The 17,562-nt window shown below is 45.1% G+C and overlaps 1 protein-coding gene across 1 annotated transcript in view; it reads right to left on the reverse strand.

The window, feature by feature from the left end:
• The window catches only part of NOB1 (NIN1 (RPN12) binding protein 1 homolog), an 86,216-nt gene that overhangs the window by 49,964 nt on the left and 18,690 nt on the right, over window positions 1–17,562 (reverse strand). Inside the window, exons 2-5 of the mRNA XM_078671101.1 lie at window positions 9,084–9,216; window positions 5,036–5,169; window positions 4,825–4,896; window positions 1,441–1,572 (exon numbers count right to left, since the gene is read on the reverse strand). Coding sequence (XP_078527227.1) covers window positions 1,441–1,572; window positions 4,825–4,896; window positions 5,036–5,169; window positions 9,084–9,216 — 471 coding nt within the window. The remainder of the gene's footprint in view (window positions 1–1,440; window positions 1,573–4,824; window positions 4,897–5,035; window positions 5,170–9,083; window positions 9,217–17,562) is intronic.

The following is a 17,562-nucleotide window of genomic DNA, read 5'->3' on the forward strand; positions in this document are numbered from 1 at the left end:
TAGCAAGCACGTACAGGGCAGCCATTTTGGTGTACATGTGGGGTTTCCCAGGGCATTTATGAAGGGTAACTGATTGTCAGCACCTGCTGATGGGGTTTTATTTTTTTTTTCTGTCCTTCTGTTAACTTTACCTCCTGATTGTGATTCCCCTTATTTTGCTCATGCTAAATAGCGATTTTGGGGATTTCCGGTATTAGCGACTGTTCATGCATACCATTTCCATTCGTTATTGCCTAATCGGTATTTCCGAACTATTGCTTTGTGGTTCGGTATTTCCGAATGTCTGTTTAACGAATCGGTAATTTACCGCGGGGCCATTTAGCGGTTCTTTATTTTTTTCCGATTTTCGGTTTGATGCATTGCAATTTATGGTTTTGCGTTCGGTATCGGCCTGTTTTTCCGAATCGCTGTTTTACCGGGAGGTATTTCCGTTGATGCATATGCCTGTATATGGCATGTCTGCACTGCATTGGTTGCACAGATGTATGCTAAATGCAGGAGGTTGTGCTAGTGTGTTGGGTGCTGTTGTGCTCACAACAGCCACTTTAAGTCCTACCCAAGCTGTGTTTGGTGGGTGTGCGATGTTCTGTTTTAAGAGTTCTTTCGCACATCTATGTTCTTGTTGACACAATGTTAATAGGAATCCAGGAGATACCCTTCATGTCCCCAGCAGGTTACTGTACAGATGTAGACTATTCTTCTATCGGTAAAATAATTTCCTTTCCATATGTGAGGTGTCTCATTAACCTTTGATGGCCTTGCATAGTGGATCAAATTAGAATACTTTAGAAGCATGTTCTGAGTTAGCAGTTTCCGGCTGTCACAAGTCAACCAACAGACCAAGGGTGTCTGGGTTCATTGCTAGATTTTCGGAACATCGATGTAAAGTAAATTTACAAACAATGAAACTCCATGGACGGTATGTACATGGTCACTGGCTGCCATGTTAAATCTAGCACTGGTCCAGGCACGCTCTACCTTTGTTGTGCATACCTGCTACAGACAACGATGTGCTTAATTTCCAACCTAACTGGTAGTATTCACACTGGCTTCAATGGTGGAAAGCAAAGTGCCTGAACGAAAAGCCAATCTGCAAAGACATTTAGAGTGGAGTGTAGCAGAGGCTCTAATCACAGCTGACATTTGTGAAGCACTGGAAGTTGAAGTATCATTTTCCGCAGTCACTGGAGAGTGGATCCAAGTGTGATGCACAAGAACAATGAAATGGTTTGACTGCCATGAACAACATATCAACATAGTTTAATTAAATGCCTTCAGAGGGTTTTTGTTCAATTCTTAACTATCACTACTCCCAGTGCTGCAGTCAGGGCAATACATTCCTGCAAGAGTAGACAGCTAATGAATGGAAATAAAGCAGCAAATAAGTTGAAGACCTGACATAAGAACAAGAAAAAAACACATTTCAGTTCCAACTCATACCAGTAACTCCAGTAGATCCTCCTCGATGCTGGGGAGAGGGTCTCTCCAGAATATGAAAGATCCAAATTCAGGATTTTCTGGTCCAGCAAACCTCTGATCCTTTCCCGACAGTGAGGGAGATTCTGTTTTCGGCTAGGAAATAAAAGGAGTACTTCAGGTTGTTGTCTGGCTCAAACACCACTTAGGAAAACAAAAATGCATAACACAGAACACCACAACAGAAGGCTTCTGAGGAATGAAGAGCATAACTGTGAAAAATGATTGAGTCTCTCAGAGGAGGTCCAGCTCTGACCAATGAGAGACCACGGTTGTGGGGTTAGCTTCTTACTATCACCAAGGTATTATATTCCTCTGGTGCAGCATTTCCCAAACTGTGGCTTATGATCCAATTTTTTGGGTGGGTCGCAAAAGTACAAATAATAAAGATGCATTTAAAATCGGTATTCATCTTGTCATATTTGCGGAGCTTCAAAGATAGATCAAATTTCAGGCTTGGTCTTGACAAATTACTTTTTCTTTTACATTGAGATTGGCATTTACCAACTCCAATCACTTTGCAGTCAGAGAAAGAGAAGTAAAGTGACTTTTTTTTATATTGATTTATCGAATAAAGTTTTTTTTGACTGACTGACTTATGTGACGATCTTGCTGGTGTACAGGGCCTGTGAAAGTAATCACTGTAGGATGTAATGTTTTTATAACACAGCTAAATGGAAATACCTGTAAATGAACAGAACACATTCAGCAAGCAGCAAATCAACAACGAAGCAAATGTTTTTGTAATTCTGAAGTGTGATAGAAATAAAGATTTTAATAGGATCAAAACAAATCACAACACTTTACTTGTGATGCACAAATTATAAACATTCACTGAAACCCAATTTCCACAAATTATCGTTTGTGTGCAATATAGTTTTAGCAGTAAAAACTACATCTGTGCAAATTCAGAAGCCATTTCAATGGAAAATATGTGGTCTGTAAATGAGGTGTGCTACCACACGATGCTTTAGTTACATTAAAAGGATGGGGGGGGGGAAATCACATGCCTCATCCATTAGGGATAGGCGGTCTGTGAAAGTTTGTAGTTCTAAACATTCGGTCGTGGTTCTAAAAGGTTTGGGAAGCAGTGCTCTGGTGGGTCTGTTACTTGGATCTAATATTACGGTATTGGAAAGGGTGTCATCACAAAAAGGGATCCTTTTACCAGCACATCATCAATGAAGGAACCAAGCTGCCTGTAAAACAGTGTAAATACACAAGTTTCCACACAGCTCGACAGGGAACAACACTAAAGCAGGTCTCCTCCTTTTCAGCGCCACCTGCATCAGACATCAATCACCCAGTGGCACTTACTATTTAGAGTGTACATTACACGGGGTGAGAGTATACACATCTGGCCAGGAATCACGTCCACTGAGCATAAATGAGCTCCACACACAAATGTTTATTTTTTGTCTCCAAGACATCAAGCACTCACTGAAAATTCAGGGATGTGGAATTCCTGTAGCCCGACGCCCAGGACATATTGTTTGGGGTTATGGGCAACAAGTTTTAATGTGTATTTTGTCCTTGGGAGAAGTACGCCCAACCCCCTGCAGCACAAACCCTTTGGCTGCCAGTTTGCAGTACCACATTAAGGGTCAGGGAAGGGCACCGCCCGCAGTTACGTGAATATTTGTGTGCATATGTTAATGCTGTTCAAATTTTTATTTATGGTTCATTATTTTAAAGCCTTTATTATAAGGGTGAGCACTCCAAGTAAATGTAAATTCTGACTGCACTACTGACAGTGGTTCCAGTATAAACATAGGTACACAGTTTCAAAGTTTAGCAATATGAGGCCCTACAAAATGCTGCCAGAATGCAAATATTTGCAGAAGCATGAAAGCAAGATTATTGATTCTATGCTTTCAATATAAAATGTTCCTAAAAAAATGAAAGTAGGGAAAAAACATTTTGCTAAACTACTGTAACACTTCAGGTACCATTTCTTTGCAGCATCATTTAGTAAAATGTGTTGATGCATGCTAGTATTTCCCAAAAATATTCATATTGGAAAATCAATGTAACCAGTTTCAATAAGATTACGGGAAACAAAAATAAACAAGCATTGGCAAAGCCAGTAGGTCTGAAATTGGTGGTCAGCTTTTAATTTTGGCAATGTGCGACTTGGTTTGGCATGGTTTTTGTAAAACCTTATTGATGTGAGAGCTGCCGGGCCCTCACCATTAAAACAAATATTGGCAAAAGCAAAAATTGTTTTTGGTCTCAAAAAAGCACACACTGCCACATTAGTTATTGGCACTGAACAAAACTACTTTGAGTGCTGATATGCTGCTTGTGAAAGAGCAGAATGCTGTCGCTCACAGTGAAGCCACCCGATATAGAGAGAGAATTTTAATAAACCCAAAAGGTCATGGTTAACGCCAGACCAAATTAGGTGTCCAATTATTAAAGAAAGTCTCAAAAGTGCACCCTTGGTATATGTCCTTGCAATAAGTGCAGCTATATGGCTTTCGTACATTCACAAGAATTTACAGAAGTAGAGCAAAAAATTGTACTCCTAAAAAATATTTGTGAACTGCATTTTAGCATGAACAAATATGCATTTGTAGATTTGCTCATGCGAAAACCTGAGTGTTTGCAAGTTAATTTTCCCTCCAACCACTTTTTTCCCCAACTCTGGAAGAAGGTTTACGTCTGCCATTATCATGAGTAGATTTCCAACATCTCTCAGTATTAGAAAATATTAGAGAAGAGTTGTTGAAACCCCTTAAAACATGCAAGTTAGTAGGTTTGCACAGACTCAAAAGGGCATTCCAACCCTGGAACTATTGCTTACCACTACCTTCAGTCCCAGTATGTAGATCTGCAGAAACGTGGCAATATAAAGGGATTGCTAGTATTTAAACACTACTATGGTATGAGCCCTGGCATAGTCAGAGAAACTATACAAGTGCTCTTATATAATGAGATTGCTGCCATAATGTGTTGCCGCACTAGATGGCACCAAAGGGACAAGTGGATTTTGTTACAGGACAAGTAGATTTATGAAGCAACCTGCCCCATGAACAATTAGATATTTTAATAAATTCAACATCCTTGCTGAAAAGGTCATTTACCCAAGGTAAGAGAAAAGGAGGGTAATTTTGTTCATTCCTAGAGATTTCATTCCAAAAGCAAATATACTGGTTTTAAGGACAACCTTCAAATACAAAACTTAAATATGACTGGCAGTTTGACCCAACAACCAAGTTTTGTTTTCACGATAAAGTCACAGGCACAAAACTGCAAGATCGGAGGCATCCTCACAAAAGACTACAAATTAAGGAAAAAAGGGTGAGTAAACACAAAATGTCAAAAACAACATCTAAATGGTGCTACCTTGGAAGGGAGGTGAAAGCCAGCCAGGTTCACAGGGGCCTCTGGATGTTGAACTGTTGAAGTCACTGTAATCTGCAAACAAAAATGAGTGTGTTGTTACAAGGCAACTGAATATGCTGTGCAGGAAACTGCAATTAGTGTACAGATCCTATTCCAAGTACTGAATATAGGGAAACAGTCTGCTGTGATGCTTTTTACTCCACTGCCTCACCTTCTGTTCTGGTTCTTGTCTCAGATGATCCACACCAATATGTTCAGCCACCAGTTGGTAAGCCAAGGCCAGCACTTTCAGATCAGTGGCTGAAAGGCTGGGATAGTCACCTGTCTTCTTTGCAAACTCTGTCACTGTGGGGAAACAAAGATATTAATGTTTGCTATGGAAAGTCTAACAACTGCTGCATACAAAGAAATGTACGATTGGTAAGGTTATTTCTTAAAGACATGCACCCCAAATAAAAGAAATCACAATTTGTTTAAATGTCACTTAAGAGAAGTGATATAACAGCCCTTCAGTAATTAATGTAATTCCCTACAGTGTTCTTCACTCTATCTACTTCATCCTATTCCGTTCTTTTATAAATTTCTTTTTCCCATGGCCCCCTACCTTTTCCCACTCATTTCCCTTCACACTCCACATTACTTTATCTTTCCTTTCTCAGTCTTATTTTTTTACATGCCTCCTCCTCTTTCATCCTTACCCCCTAAATACGGCCTACTTTCCTTTACCCTCCACCAATCTTTCCTGCCTACCTTCCTGGACTCTGCATCATAACCAATTTTTTTTTACTAACTACCCTGGTCTGCAGTTTTCCGCAGCTGTACCGTCTTTTTCATATTATCTTCTACCTTCCTCGCCCCATTTATCTTAACTCTTCTCTAGCTTTTACATCGTCTCTTTCTCCAACTCTTACTATCAACTTTCCTTTTCCAATTGGACTTTTATTCTTTAACTGCCTTCAACAAATATTTCCCTTTGCTCTTTAATTACCTACTCAGATTCTTTTTAAGTCGTTGCAACCTCTTATTCATTTTCCTTTACTCCATATCTCATATCAAAGCTGAGTTTACATTCCTCCTACTGTTTTCTGTTCGTATCAGCTGTCCTCTTCCTCTATACCATGGGTACTCACAAACTTTCTCTCGGGGGCCAAATTTACAGTGTGGTTTGTGGCCGAGGGCCGCACCAGTGGGGGCGGGGTCAGAGGGGGAGGGGGCGGGGCTAAAACAAAAAGAAAACTTGTGACCATGAGGTTGCACACAGGTCCCTGCAGCAGATGCCTTCATCCACTGAGCCACCAGACCCAGCATACATACATCTCTCTCTCCCTCCTGCCCTCCCTCTCCATCTCTCTCTCTCCCTCCTGTCCTCCCTCTCCCTCCTGCCCTCCCTCTCCCTCCTGCCCTTCCTCCTGCCCTCTCTCTCCCTCCTGCCCTCCCTCTCCCTCCTGCCCTCTCTCTCCCTCCTGCCCTCCCTCTCTCCCCCTCCTGCCCTCCCTCTCTCCCCCTCCTGCCCTCCCTCTCCCTCCTGCCCTCCCTCTCCCGCCCTCCTGCTCTCTCTTCCTCTCCCTCTCCCTCCTGCCCTCCATCCTGCCCTCTCTCTCCCTCCTGCCCTCCCTCCTGCCCTATCTCTCCCTTCCTCTCCCTCCTGCCCTCCCTCTCCATCTCTCTCTCTCTCCCTTCTGTCCTCCCTCTCCCTCCTGCCCTCCCTCTCCCTCTCCCTCCTGCCCTCCCTCCTGCCCTCTCTCTCTCCCTCCTGCCCTCCCTCTCCCTCCTGCCCTCCCTCTCCCTCCTGCCCTCCCTGTCCCTCCTGCCCTCCCTGTCCCTCCTGCCCTCCCTCTCCCTCCTGCCCTCTCTCTCCCTCCTGCCCTCCCTCTCCCTCCTGCCCTCCCTCTCCCTCCCTCTCCCTCCTGCCCTCCCTCTCCCTCCTGCCCTCCCTCTCCCGCCCTCCTGCTCTCTCTCCCTCTCTCTCTCCATCCTGCCCTCCATCCTGCCCTCTCTCTCCCTCCTGCCCTCCCTCCTGCCCTATCTCTCCCTTCCTCACCCTCCTGCCCTCCCTCTCCCTCCTGCCCTCCCTCTCCCTCCTGCCCTCCCTCTCCCTCCTGCCCTCCCTCTTGCCCTCTCTCTCCCTCCTGCCCTCTCTCTCCCTCCCTCTCCCACCTGCCCTTCCTCTCCCACCTGCCCTTCCTCTCCCACCTGCCCTTCCTCTCCCTCCTGCCCTCCCTCTCCCGCCCTCCCTCCCTCCTGCCCTCTCTCTCCCTCTCTCTCCTCCTGCCCTCTCTCTCCCTCCTGCCCTCTCTCTCCCTCCCTCTCCTTCCCTCTCCCTCCCTCTCCCTCCTGCCCTCTCTCTCCCTCCTGCCCTCTCTCTCCCTCCTGCCCTCCCTCCTGCCTTCCCTCTCTCTCTCCCTCCTGCCCTCCCTCACCCTCCTGCCCTCCGTCTCCCTCCTGCCCTCCATCTCCCTCCTGCCCTCCATCTCCCTCCTGCCCTCCCTCTCCCTCCTGCCCTCCCTCTCCCTCCTGCCCTCCATCTCCCTCCATCTCCCTCCTGCCCTCCCTCTCCCTCCTGCCCTTCCTCTCCCTCCTGCCCTCCCTCTCCCGCCCTCCCTCCTGCCCTCTCTCTCCCTCCTCCCCTCTCTCTCCCTCCTGCCCTCTCCCTCCCTCTCCCTCCTGCCCTCTCCCTCCCTCTCCCTCCTGCCCTCTCCCTCCCTCTCCCTCCTGCCCTCTCTCTCCCTCCTGCCCTCCCTCTCTCTCTCCCTCCTGCCCTCCCTCTCCCTCCTGCCCTCCATCTCCCTCCTGCCCTCCATCTCCCTCCTGCCCTCCATCTCCCTCCTGCCCTCTCTCTCCCTCCTGCCCTCTCTCTCCCTCCTGCCCTCTCTCCCTCCTGCCCTCCCTCTCCCTCCTGCCCTCCCTCTCCCTCCTGCCCTCCCTCTCCCTCCTGCCCTCCCTCTCCCTCCTGCCCTCTCCCTCCTGCCCTCCATCTCCCTCCTGCCCTCCCTCCTGCCCTCCCTCTCTCCCTCTCCCTCATGCCCTCTCTCTCCCTCCTGTCCTCCCTCTCTCTCTCCTGCCCTCCATCCTGCCCTCCCTCTCTCCCTCCTGCCCTCCCTCCTGCCCTCCCTCTCCCTCCTGCCCTCCCTGTCCCTCCTGCCCTCCCTGTCCCTCCTGCCCTCCATCTCCCTCCCTCCTGCCCTCCCTCTCTCCCTCCTGCCCTCCCTCTCCATCTCTCTTTCCATCCAGCTCTCCCTCTCCCTCCCCCTCTGTCATCTCACTGTGTGTGTCTGTCTGTGTCAGCCTTCAGCCCGGGCTGATACAGCTTCCTCAGCGCGCACACACAGAAAGATCCCTATCTGGCAAGAAGTTTCTCATGACTAAAATGCAGTTTGCGCGCGCCCTTCTGATAATTACAGGAGTGTCCACACGACTGTGAGTGAATGGACACCGCATCAGGGTGATTAAGGGGGTGTGGGGGGGCAAAGAGACAGCCGTCCATCAGTCGCACCAAAGTACTTAGCAGGTCGTTAAAAGACCATTTATATATTATGGAGGCTTTGTTGTAGTGCCCCTGCATCTCCACTCTGACAAACATCTCGCCCGGCTCCCCAGAGCAGAGGCGCTAAGGGGTGAAATACAACAAAGCCTCTGCTCTGTGGGGGCCGGGGAGCGGTGATTATCAAGGTCTCCGAGCCCAGCACTGCTGCGGCGGTGTTTGCCAACACTAATAAATTATTTTTTTAAGCACAGGCACGATTGTCTCGAAGGTCCGCGGGCCGCCAAGGAAGGCTTGCCGGGCCGCATCCGGCCCGCGGGCCGTACTATGAGTACCCCTGCTCTATACGCACACACCTTCATTTCCTTGTACTCTCAAACTTTGTTACGTCTATCTATCTTCACTGTCTTTTCCAATCCCATTTACTGCCTTGCTATATTTTCTTGTATGTTCCTTTACTCTCCACATCTTTTTTAACACTTTATCCAACCCATCTACCCAATCAACTCTTGCCTCTCTGCAAAACTAAAACGCTTGGTCTCTCGACACTGTGTGTGTAAGGCTTGAAATCTTAGTTGGCTGTACAACAACCTGGTCATATTTACCTGCTGGACAATTAGTAAAAACGTTTTAGTAGGGAATTAGGATTAATATCAAAATGTATTTTGCTATTGGATATTATCAGCAAAACAAAATAAATCACAAATAAGAAGGCGAAGGTAAGATAGGACTCGCAAAAAGGGGAAAGAAAAATATAACTTCGAGTAAAATAATCCACCTAATTTTACATTCTCCGGCAGCGGCTCTTTAAAATGGAGTTCATATGGCAAGACAGCAAGACGTCTTTTAGTTTCTTTGTCACGTATTTCGTTGACCACATCCTTGATGGTGTAAATATTTTTACCAATTTCCTAAAAGGCAAACATGTTCAGAGAACATTATTCAGAGAAAGAAATAAGCAGTTTAAAATGCAATGAAAAAGAAACATTGAGTAACAATATACATTTGGTTAAAATAGAGTAGAGGGATGACGTGATTTACCTTAAGCAATACCAATTGCCTTATCTTATATTTATTACCCTACCATCTTTCTTTCCCTTGGTATCTCCCCCCCCCCCTTTTTACCACTTGCAGTTGGAACATTCCTTGGGAGTGGATTTAGAATGCTCTTGGTCTGTCAAATCTGCCCTGTGTGGTGAGACTGGAGGCACTGTTTGAGGACATCTAATATACAAGTTAATAAAGAGTCGTACCTCTTCGTGGAATCTTCTTATCCATTTGGCAACTATCACGGGATGCTGTGGAGGAGACAGCATATGGTCTTCACCTCTGTGAGTGTATCTTGCCACTTATGATGCATTGATGTTGAAATTTCTGAGAATAATTCGGCCCTTGTTGAGGCCCAGTGACAGTCAGTGTTATCTCCCTGATGACCGTTTTCTCTTTTTGGAGAACTGGGTAGTCGAGGAGAGCTTTGGACTGCAGGAATCAGCTGATTTACACAGCTGTATGCCGCCCTGAGGAACTTTAGTCTTCGTTCGCCAGCGGAGATCATTGGTCACACCATAACATTTTTGGCAGAGCCTGAAGTAGCTGTGCAGAGGATCGATATCTACATCTCCAGGTGAGCTGCATTGTTGCTTTGCTATGCGGAGTCTGGGAAGCCCGACTGAAGCTGTAACCCTCTGTGCTGAAGTAAGCCGTGGTGAGAGTGGAGCAGAGTGAGGAACCCAACTAAATCTTGCATATGATCCCGGTTGCTGCTGTACACCTCAGCGCAGAGTCATAGCCCCCTGTGCTTAAGTGATCAGTTTTCTTTGCGCTGAAGTTAGAGTTATGGAAGACCTTGAGGAGTTGGCGATTGCTGAGGCACTAGGAAGCTTCCTAGTCTGCTGTGCCTTCTGTTCGGAGGTGGAGGTTACAGCTGCAGGAAGTGTTTGGGCGTTTCTATCGCTTCCTGGTGCAGCTAAAGCCTTCTTGTAAGGTGGGTGTCAACTGCTGCTGTTTCAAGTTCACCGGGTGTCAGGCCGCGCTCGTTAACTCGGTATCGACAGTGGTTGTTGTCCAGGACGCTACTACACTTCCTCATTGTCCAGCTGACAGCCATTGAAGATTGGTGGTAATTTAGGCTATTCAGCCTTGTTTTCAATTCCCTCCTTGCAAATTCGACCGCATTGCATCTCTACCAGGACATTGGCAGATGTAGAGATTGTCCTCCTTCTGTTTATTCTGCACTTCCTGTTGTGGCATAATATCCCTGCCCTCTAATCTATCTACACATATGACCTGCAACTGGAGATATAAAAAGTGGCTCGCCCCGATAGTTATTACCAAGAAAAACAATTCCAATGAGATCAGATTAGGTGAAGACCTTACGGACCAAAACTTTTGGGTGGACAGAAAAACCAATGTTAAGTTTGATAAACAACGCTAAATATTTTTGTGAACTCAACAATTCATTTAAACCACTTACTTCTTTTATTACACCCTTTGGAGCATTTCACAAACGCAGAATGCCCTTTGGGCTAACATCTGCTTCTGCAGTGTTCCAAAGGGAGATGCAACACATATTCAAAGATTGCAAAGGCACACTATACTTCCAAGACTACATTTTGATATACAGTTCTTCGAGAGAACACAAGGAACTCCAACTAGCGGACTTAACCATTAAAAATGAAAATGGCAAAATTGGGGTAACAGCAGTTGATTACTTAGGACACGCCATCTCCAGTGAAGGTTTTAAGCCCGAAATCAGCTTATATGATTTCATAAAAAGTGCTCCTTCTCCATTTAACAAAGAAGGACTAAAGTCTTTCTTGGGACATGAGGAATATATGTACAAATTTGTAAGACATTTCTCTGACACAGTACAATCTTCAAGCTGGCTTCTTAAATAGGTAAATCATATGAATGAAAGTATACTCACACCACAGCTTTCACAAAAGTTAAAGAGGCTATACTGAGTGCTCCTAATATTGGTAAACATGGGGGTCGATTCCGATTCGGGAAAAACCGCTCCGAATAGCCGTTCGGAACGTTTTTCCCATACGAATCGTACCCTGCAACGTCCCCCGTACGTACGACGAAGTACGATTCGTACCAAGAGCCGTACTCCGTACAAGTCGTACAAGACACTGTACGACTCTACGTGTCGGGTACGCACCGTACGACCCTTTTTCTACGGGAGCTCAAAAGAGCCGTAAAAGCAGAGTTCGCGCCGAAACAGGTACGGAACGGCCCCCCCCCGGGTACGGTGCGTACCCCTCATGATCGCAGGGGTACGCACCGTACCCCTGCGATCATGGAGGGTACAGACCGTACGGTGTGTATGTGTTTGTGTGCTTTTCCGTACGACTCGCCCTTACCTGGCGTGGACCGTACGAATCGCGTCCTCCTACCCCGGTCCGGATCGTACTCGTCGGGCCGTACGGCATGTGTACGAGTCGTACGGCATGTGTACGAGTCGTACAGTTCACGGTTTCAGCCTTGCAATACGTACGGATTGTGAAGATTCGGACGGATTCACAGAATACGGATCATACTTCGCGACTCGGACGGACGGGTATGATTCGTACGGAGAGGGCTCCGGATACAAATCGTACGGGCGTTTTTTTCCCCGAATCGGAATCGACCCCTTAATGTTATCTGTGAGACCCTTTTAACATCTGACACCAGTAACAATGGCCTGGGGGCTAACCTAACTCAAGTGGTAGAGCATTATAGCCTTTGTTTCCAGACAATTAAAAAGTCCAGAAATGAATTACTCCAATGTAGAAAAGGAAGCGGTAGCATATGGGGCATCATTCATTTAAACTTCTACTTATGGGGTTTACCGTTCCAGTTGAGAACGATTTAGAAACCTTTTATACCAGTACGGTTTACAAAAAGCACTTAAAAAATTAACCCACATATAGCCAAGTGGATTCTAGGACTACTGGGGTATAATTTCCGAGCAGAATACATACCAGGAGCAAAGAATCTTGCAGCAGATTGTCTATCTAGGTTACCGGTTACTGATCTCATGAATGAATGTGTATTCCCCGATGAGACCATCCTATCTATTACCATCCCTGCTATACTAGAACAAGCATTAAAAATGCAATAAGTCTCGCCTTTCATTAAGTTAAAGCCATTTGCTTTGCTATACAATACCATTATCAAAGCAAATGGCTTTAACTTAATCAAAGGCGAGACCTATTGCATTTCCAATGCTTGTTATGTAACGCAACTGGTGGTATGTAAAGCACTGTGATACCTTTTAAGTTCGCGCTATATAAAACTCCGGGGGAAAAGTGTGTTTTAACTCCTGGTAGATGTATGATGTTAGCGTGGTCGCTCATTCGGTTTACACCATTTTAGAGGCATACAGGCCACACCTTTAAATCCTGGCGGCCTGACTCATGCTTTCATCTTCACAAATCGGTTATACGGGCACTATCAGGTATTTATAGCACCTAAAACAACAGAGCGTCTTCTCTGCACTATATAAAGTCACTGCACTTGTGCCCGTTTCACTTATAAAGCACTTCATGGACTTGTAGGCGCTTCAATGTAATGAAAAGCGGAGCTCCCAGAGAGGGTTGTTTTCAAGCACTAAGTAAAATTACAAAAAAAAAAAAAAAAAAAAACACACTTTATGGAACTTCCGACATCGATCAAAACCACGTTGTCAATACTGAATAGGACCAACCTGGACCAACTTCTTTTTCCTCACAGAGCTTGCAGGGGGCATGTTGCAACTGAGACAAACATGAACGCGGCAGTCATGGACACGAGCTGGCACAAGTAAGGTAAAGGAAAATGTACGTACCTCGTCTGGAATGGGAAGAGAAATGCTGCTTTGTGTTCACCCTACCATTCCCTGTCCGTGTTACGGGACCAGCGGATCGCGAAAGCCCTGACTTGGAACCTGACAAACCAGCTCCGGCGTCCCAGAGATCTGTTGACACGCTGCCCACACCCAGCCGCGCAGTGGAATGTTTCCCTGCCCTATGGTCGCAGCCTGCTGGCAGGCAGCGCCCGCAGCAGCGAATGAGCAGCAAAGACAACATGCCTTGCGCAGGCTGTTAGTGTATTACAATGAATGACAGGGCTGGAGGCTCCCTTAGAAAGTTCCATTTGGCAAACTTAGAAAGTAGCGACTTTCCAAGTTCCTTATAAAATAATATTGAAGACGGGGCAGAGCTAATGGTGGTGCGAAGGGGAGACAGATAGTGAGCGAGGGAAAGGACAAAGCTGATGCGAGTGCATTTTGATTCCCGAATTAGAGCATGGGGCAGTGGGTCATTCCATTTTAGGTATTGGCTTTCTTTCTATATAGTAACTCCACGAAAAAACAAGCGGGGTACCGCAAAGGCAGCCGCGTGTTTACTTTCGCATCCAGCTTTCACTTTAAGTGAAAGCGAGATGCGAAAATAAACACGCGGCCGCCTTTTCCAAAGCTGAGTGAGAAGAAAAAAGTGCATAGGGACAAATGAAGGTGTGTGTGTCACGCCGCCGGTAAAAGATCCAATCCCGGTGGGCGGGGCCAAAAGAAGACAAGGTGGCATCAAGAAAGGACTAAGAAGCATCCTTTTCAATTGTGAGCCTGCGTTTTGCATGCAGGATGACGCCAGCCAATGAGGAAGATGGGCTGGGCTTCAAATCCGCCTCCGAGAGCTTTGGTATCTGTATTGATTCCAGGAAGCTCTCGTATGACGAGAGCAGGGCATGCGCGCTACTTTCGCCAGCCGAGACCTAAAAAGAATGTGAGGTTAATACCAGCAAGGATGCTACCCTATCTGTGAAAGAAATAAACCTTCAAGGGTGGTCTTAAAAATGTAAATCACTACCAGAACAATTACAACCATAATGGAACGTAAGAAATTAGGTATCTATTCAGGAAGAGTATGTTTTAAAAGCTAACAGAATTATACCTCCTGAAAGTTTAAGGGAACGCAGGTAGGATATTTGGGAAGGAACCTAAAGAAAAAGAAGATCAGGGCAGAGTACTGGTTTCTGTACATGGATAGGATGGTGAAAGACAAAGTAAGTGATTGTTATGCATGTCGGTACAATGACACAACAAAGGTGACACGCAGAGCTAGACTTACCCCAGTGAACATCTAGTCTAAACCATAGGACAAGTTAGGATTTGATCTAGAGGGTCCAACATTGCAGGGATTAATCACACATTCATCTTTGAATTAATTGACTACCATTCACATTGGATCAACACCAAATTTGTAAGCAACACAAGCATAAAGTCATTAATAGAATTCTTATATGATGCATTTTTACAAGAAGGTATCCCCAACATATAATAACAGACAATGGGGTACAGATTGTGCAAAAAGAGATGAGATCATTCCTTGAAACACTTTCCATCAATCAAGTAAGAACACCCTTTTACTGTTCCAAGGCCAACAGGCTAATGGAAAGAACAAATAAAATGATTAAGGAGGTCAACCAATTGGCTTATACTACAAGCAAACCCATACACTAGACATTAAGGGACACACTGTGGGCATACCACGCTTCCACTAACTCCATTACAGTTATTATGCCCCTCACAGCTCTTAAAGGGAGGAGACCTAGTTCCAAATGTACCCCCAGCTGGCTCAATGGAGGCCAACCTGTATGGGTAAGACAGAGAACCTATGACAGACTCAGTCCACAAACACCAATAAAAATACAAATCCTGGTATGAGATCAAAAATGGAGAATAGGACAGTCAGTAGTAGTAAATGTAAAACCTTCAGGAGTAAGAACAAAATGTAACAAATGTTCTCAACCATTTACGATTTGTAAGATAAAACAAATCAGTAATCCTATAGTATGGTAAAACGTGAAGCATGAACACAATAGCCTGCTGTCCAGGAAGATTACAAATAACTCATACCACAAATACAATAATAGCCAAAATAAAGTGAAAACAACAGAAAGGAGAAAAGGCACAAGGAACACTCGTCCTCCTAGTTGGTTAACGGACTATGAATAAACGTCAATGTGAACTTTATCTACATTGTTTTACTTTAGTTCCAAGTTTGTTACGCTTGCACACTATGTAAGTTTTTGTGTTTTACTCTAGGTGTTACACTTTGGCTCTTCAGAGTTTTATGTTGGTTTTCTTTTTGCTTCTGCTCTAGGGAGGGAGATGTGTTGTGATTTAGGTTATGTATTACCAATTGCCTTATCCTATATTTATTATCCTTCCCTCCTTCTTTCTCTTGGTATCTTCCTTTCTCCTCTTTTACCAATTGCAGTTGGAACACTCCTTGGGAATTGATTTAGAATGTTCATTATCTGTCAGATCTGCCCTGTGTGGTGAGACTGGAGACACTGGTGACATCTCATATACAAGTTAATAAAGAGAAGTACCTGTTCTCGGTGGACACTTATCAAGGAACTAAAATTAGGTAGCATAGTTTCCAGACATCACATGTTCATCAATGTGTAGCAGCATGCACACTCTCAACTGAGCTTTTCCATCTGAATTCAAACAACACCACAACCATGTTTCATGTTATTCTATTTATCAGGATGCTTTACCAAGTACTAGTTTGTCAATTGAAAGTCAAGTTGAACCACTTAGTTTGTATTTTTACGAACCACAGTTGTTTTCAGAACAGAAAAGGTGCACTACGTTTTGTTCTCTCATGACAAAGGGACATTGACAATAGCCTCTAATATGCATATGTGGCACACATTGGTAAGGACTGTTGACTGGAAGGGCAGGTGGCAATCCATCTAAATGGTAATGCTCATTGGCCATCTCCAAGTCAGCACATCTGAGTGTAATTTGAATGAACGTCATGCTAAACTTTGGTCTGCACAAGTCATTTTATTTGTGAAAACAAGGCAGTTATTAAGATACTTCACCAAATCAATTAAAGGAATATCATAAAAACAAATATCAGGACCCGAATAATAGGATACTTGGTTATGGTATCAAAAATGTCAGACCACCACTTCTGGTACAAAACTCAAAAATATTCACCACTGGTTGATGTAATACCCTGGGTGAATTAAGGCATTTAGTGACCTGAATATCTGGTCTGAAAAAGTGCATGAGAGTAGAATTCACAAAAGCTGAGTTTCACGTCCATTTCTGAAGGTGACAAATCAATTTTGAGGGCGAACTTTCAGAGTGTATGTTCCACAACCTGGATGCTTGAACTGCGAATTAGGATGAAAGACATACACACTTTGATGACTGGAAAATGCATCGGGTTCTTGAAGTGGCAGTACATTTGCAGCCAGAGGAAAAGGTGCCTGATATTTTAAGTCATGAACTAAAACTTAGATCATTGTCACACATTTCAGCTAACTAGGTCCGAGGTACACATTGCAGAGCCCAGACATTCTTTGTCCAACCCCGGGTATTGAACTGAGACTGCCAGTAGAACCCAAACTCAAGACAGTAGAAATTAGTTACAAGGGAACCCAACTCACAACGGAACCAGGGTACGTATATGATAAGCAGAAACAGTGGTTCCTGTGGAAAAATTTAGAGTATTGGAAATGGTAATACTATTATGCTCAATCGCAATGAATAAATGGGTTATAGTGATATCAATATTAACTCGGTATTAAGTATTTGAATTTTAATTTAAAAAGCTTGTATAGCGCAACGTACACCATACGGTTTCTTGGCGCTTTTGGAGGCATGAAGAACAGAGGAAAAAGAAAAGGAACAGTTAGTGTGGGAAGGCCTGAACAAACAAGAAAGTTTTCAGGCCCTTGCGGAAGAGGGAGTATTGTTTGGTCGCTCGTAGGTTGTCAGGGAGGGAATTCCAAAAGATGGGGGCCAAAACTGAAAAATTGGAACCTCCCCATTTTTTTCTGTTATAGCGAGGAACCTGTAGAAGGGATTGAGAAGATGATCGGAGCTGTCTAGTGGGGACATAATCTTTTAGCAGGGAAGAAATGAAGGCAGGGGCCGTTCCCTGCCGTGCCTGGAAAGCCATGCAGCCAGTCTTGAAGAGAGACCGCTGTAGAACAGGCAACCAGTGCAGCGCCTTCAGCAATGGTGTAGAATGATGGAAACGGGGGAGGCCATACACCAGCCGAGCTGCCTGGTTCTGCACAAGCTGGAGTTTACGTAGGCTATATGCCGGGATGCCGTTGTATAGGGCATTGGCATAATCTAGCCGGGAGATCACCAAGGCAGACATGATGAGTTTAAGTGCAAGAGGGGAGAAAAACCGGGAAACAGAGCGAATAGTGCGGAGCATCAGAAAGCAAGAAGAAACGACAGAACTGATTTGTGAGTGGAG

The sequence above is a fragment of the Lissotriton helveticus genome, chromosome 12 (assembly GCF_964261635.1).
Source record: "Lissotriton helveticus chromosome 12, aLisHel1.1, whole genome shotgun sequence".
Classification (NCBI taxonomy): Eukaryota; Metazoa; Chordata; class Amphibia; order Caudata; family Salamandridae; genus Lissotriton; species Lissotriton helveticus.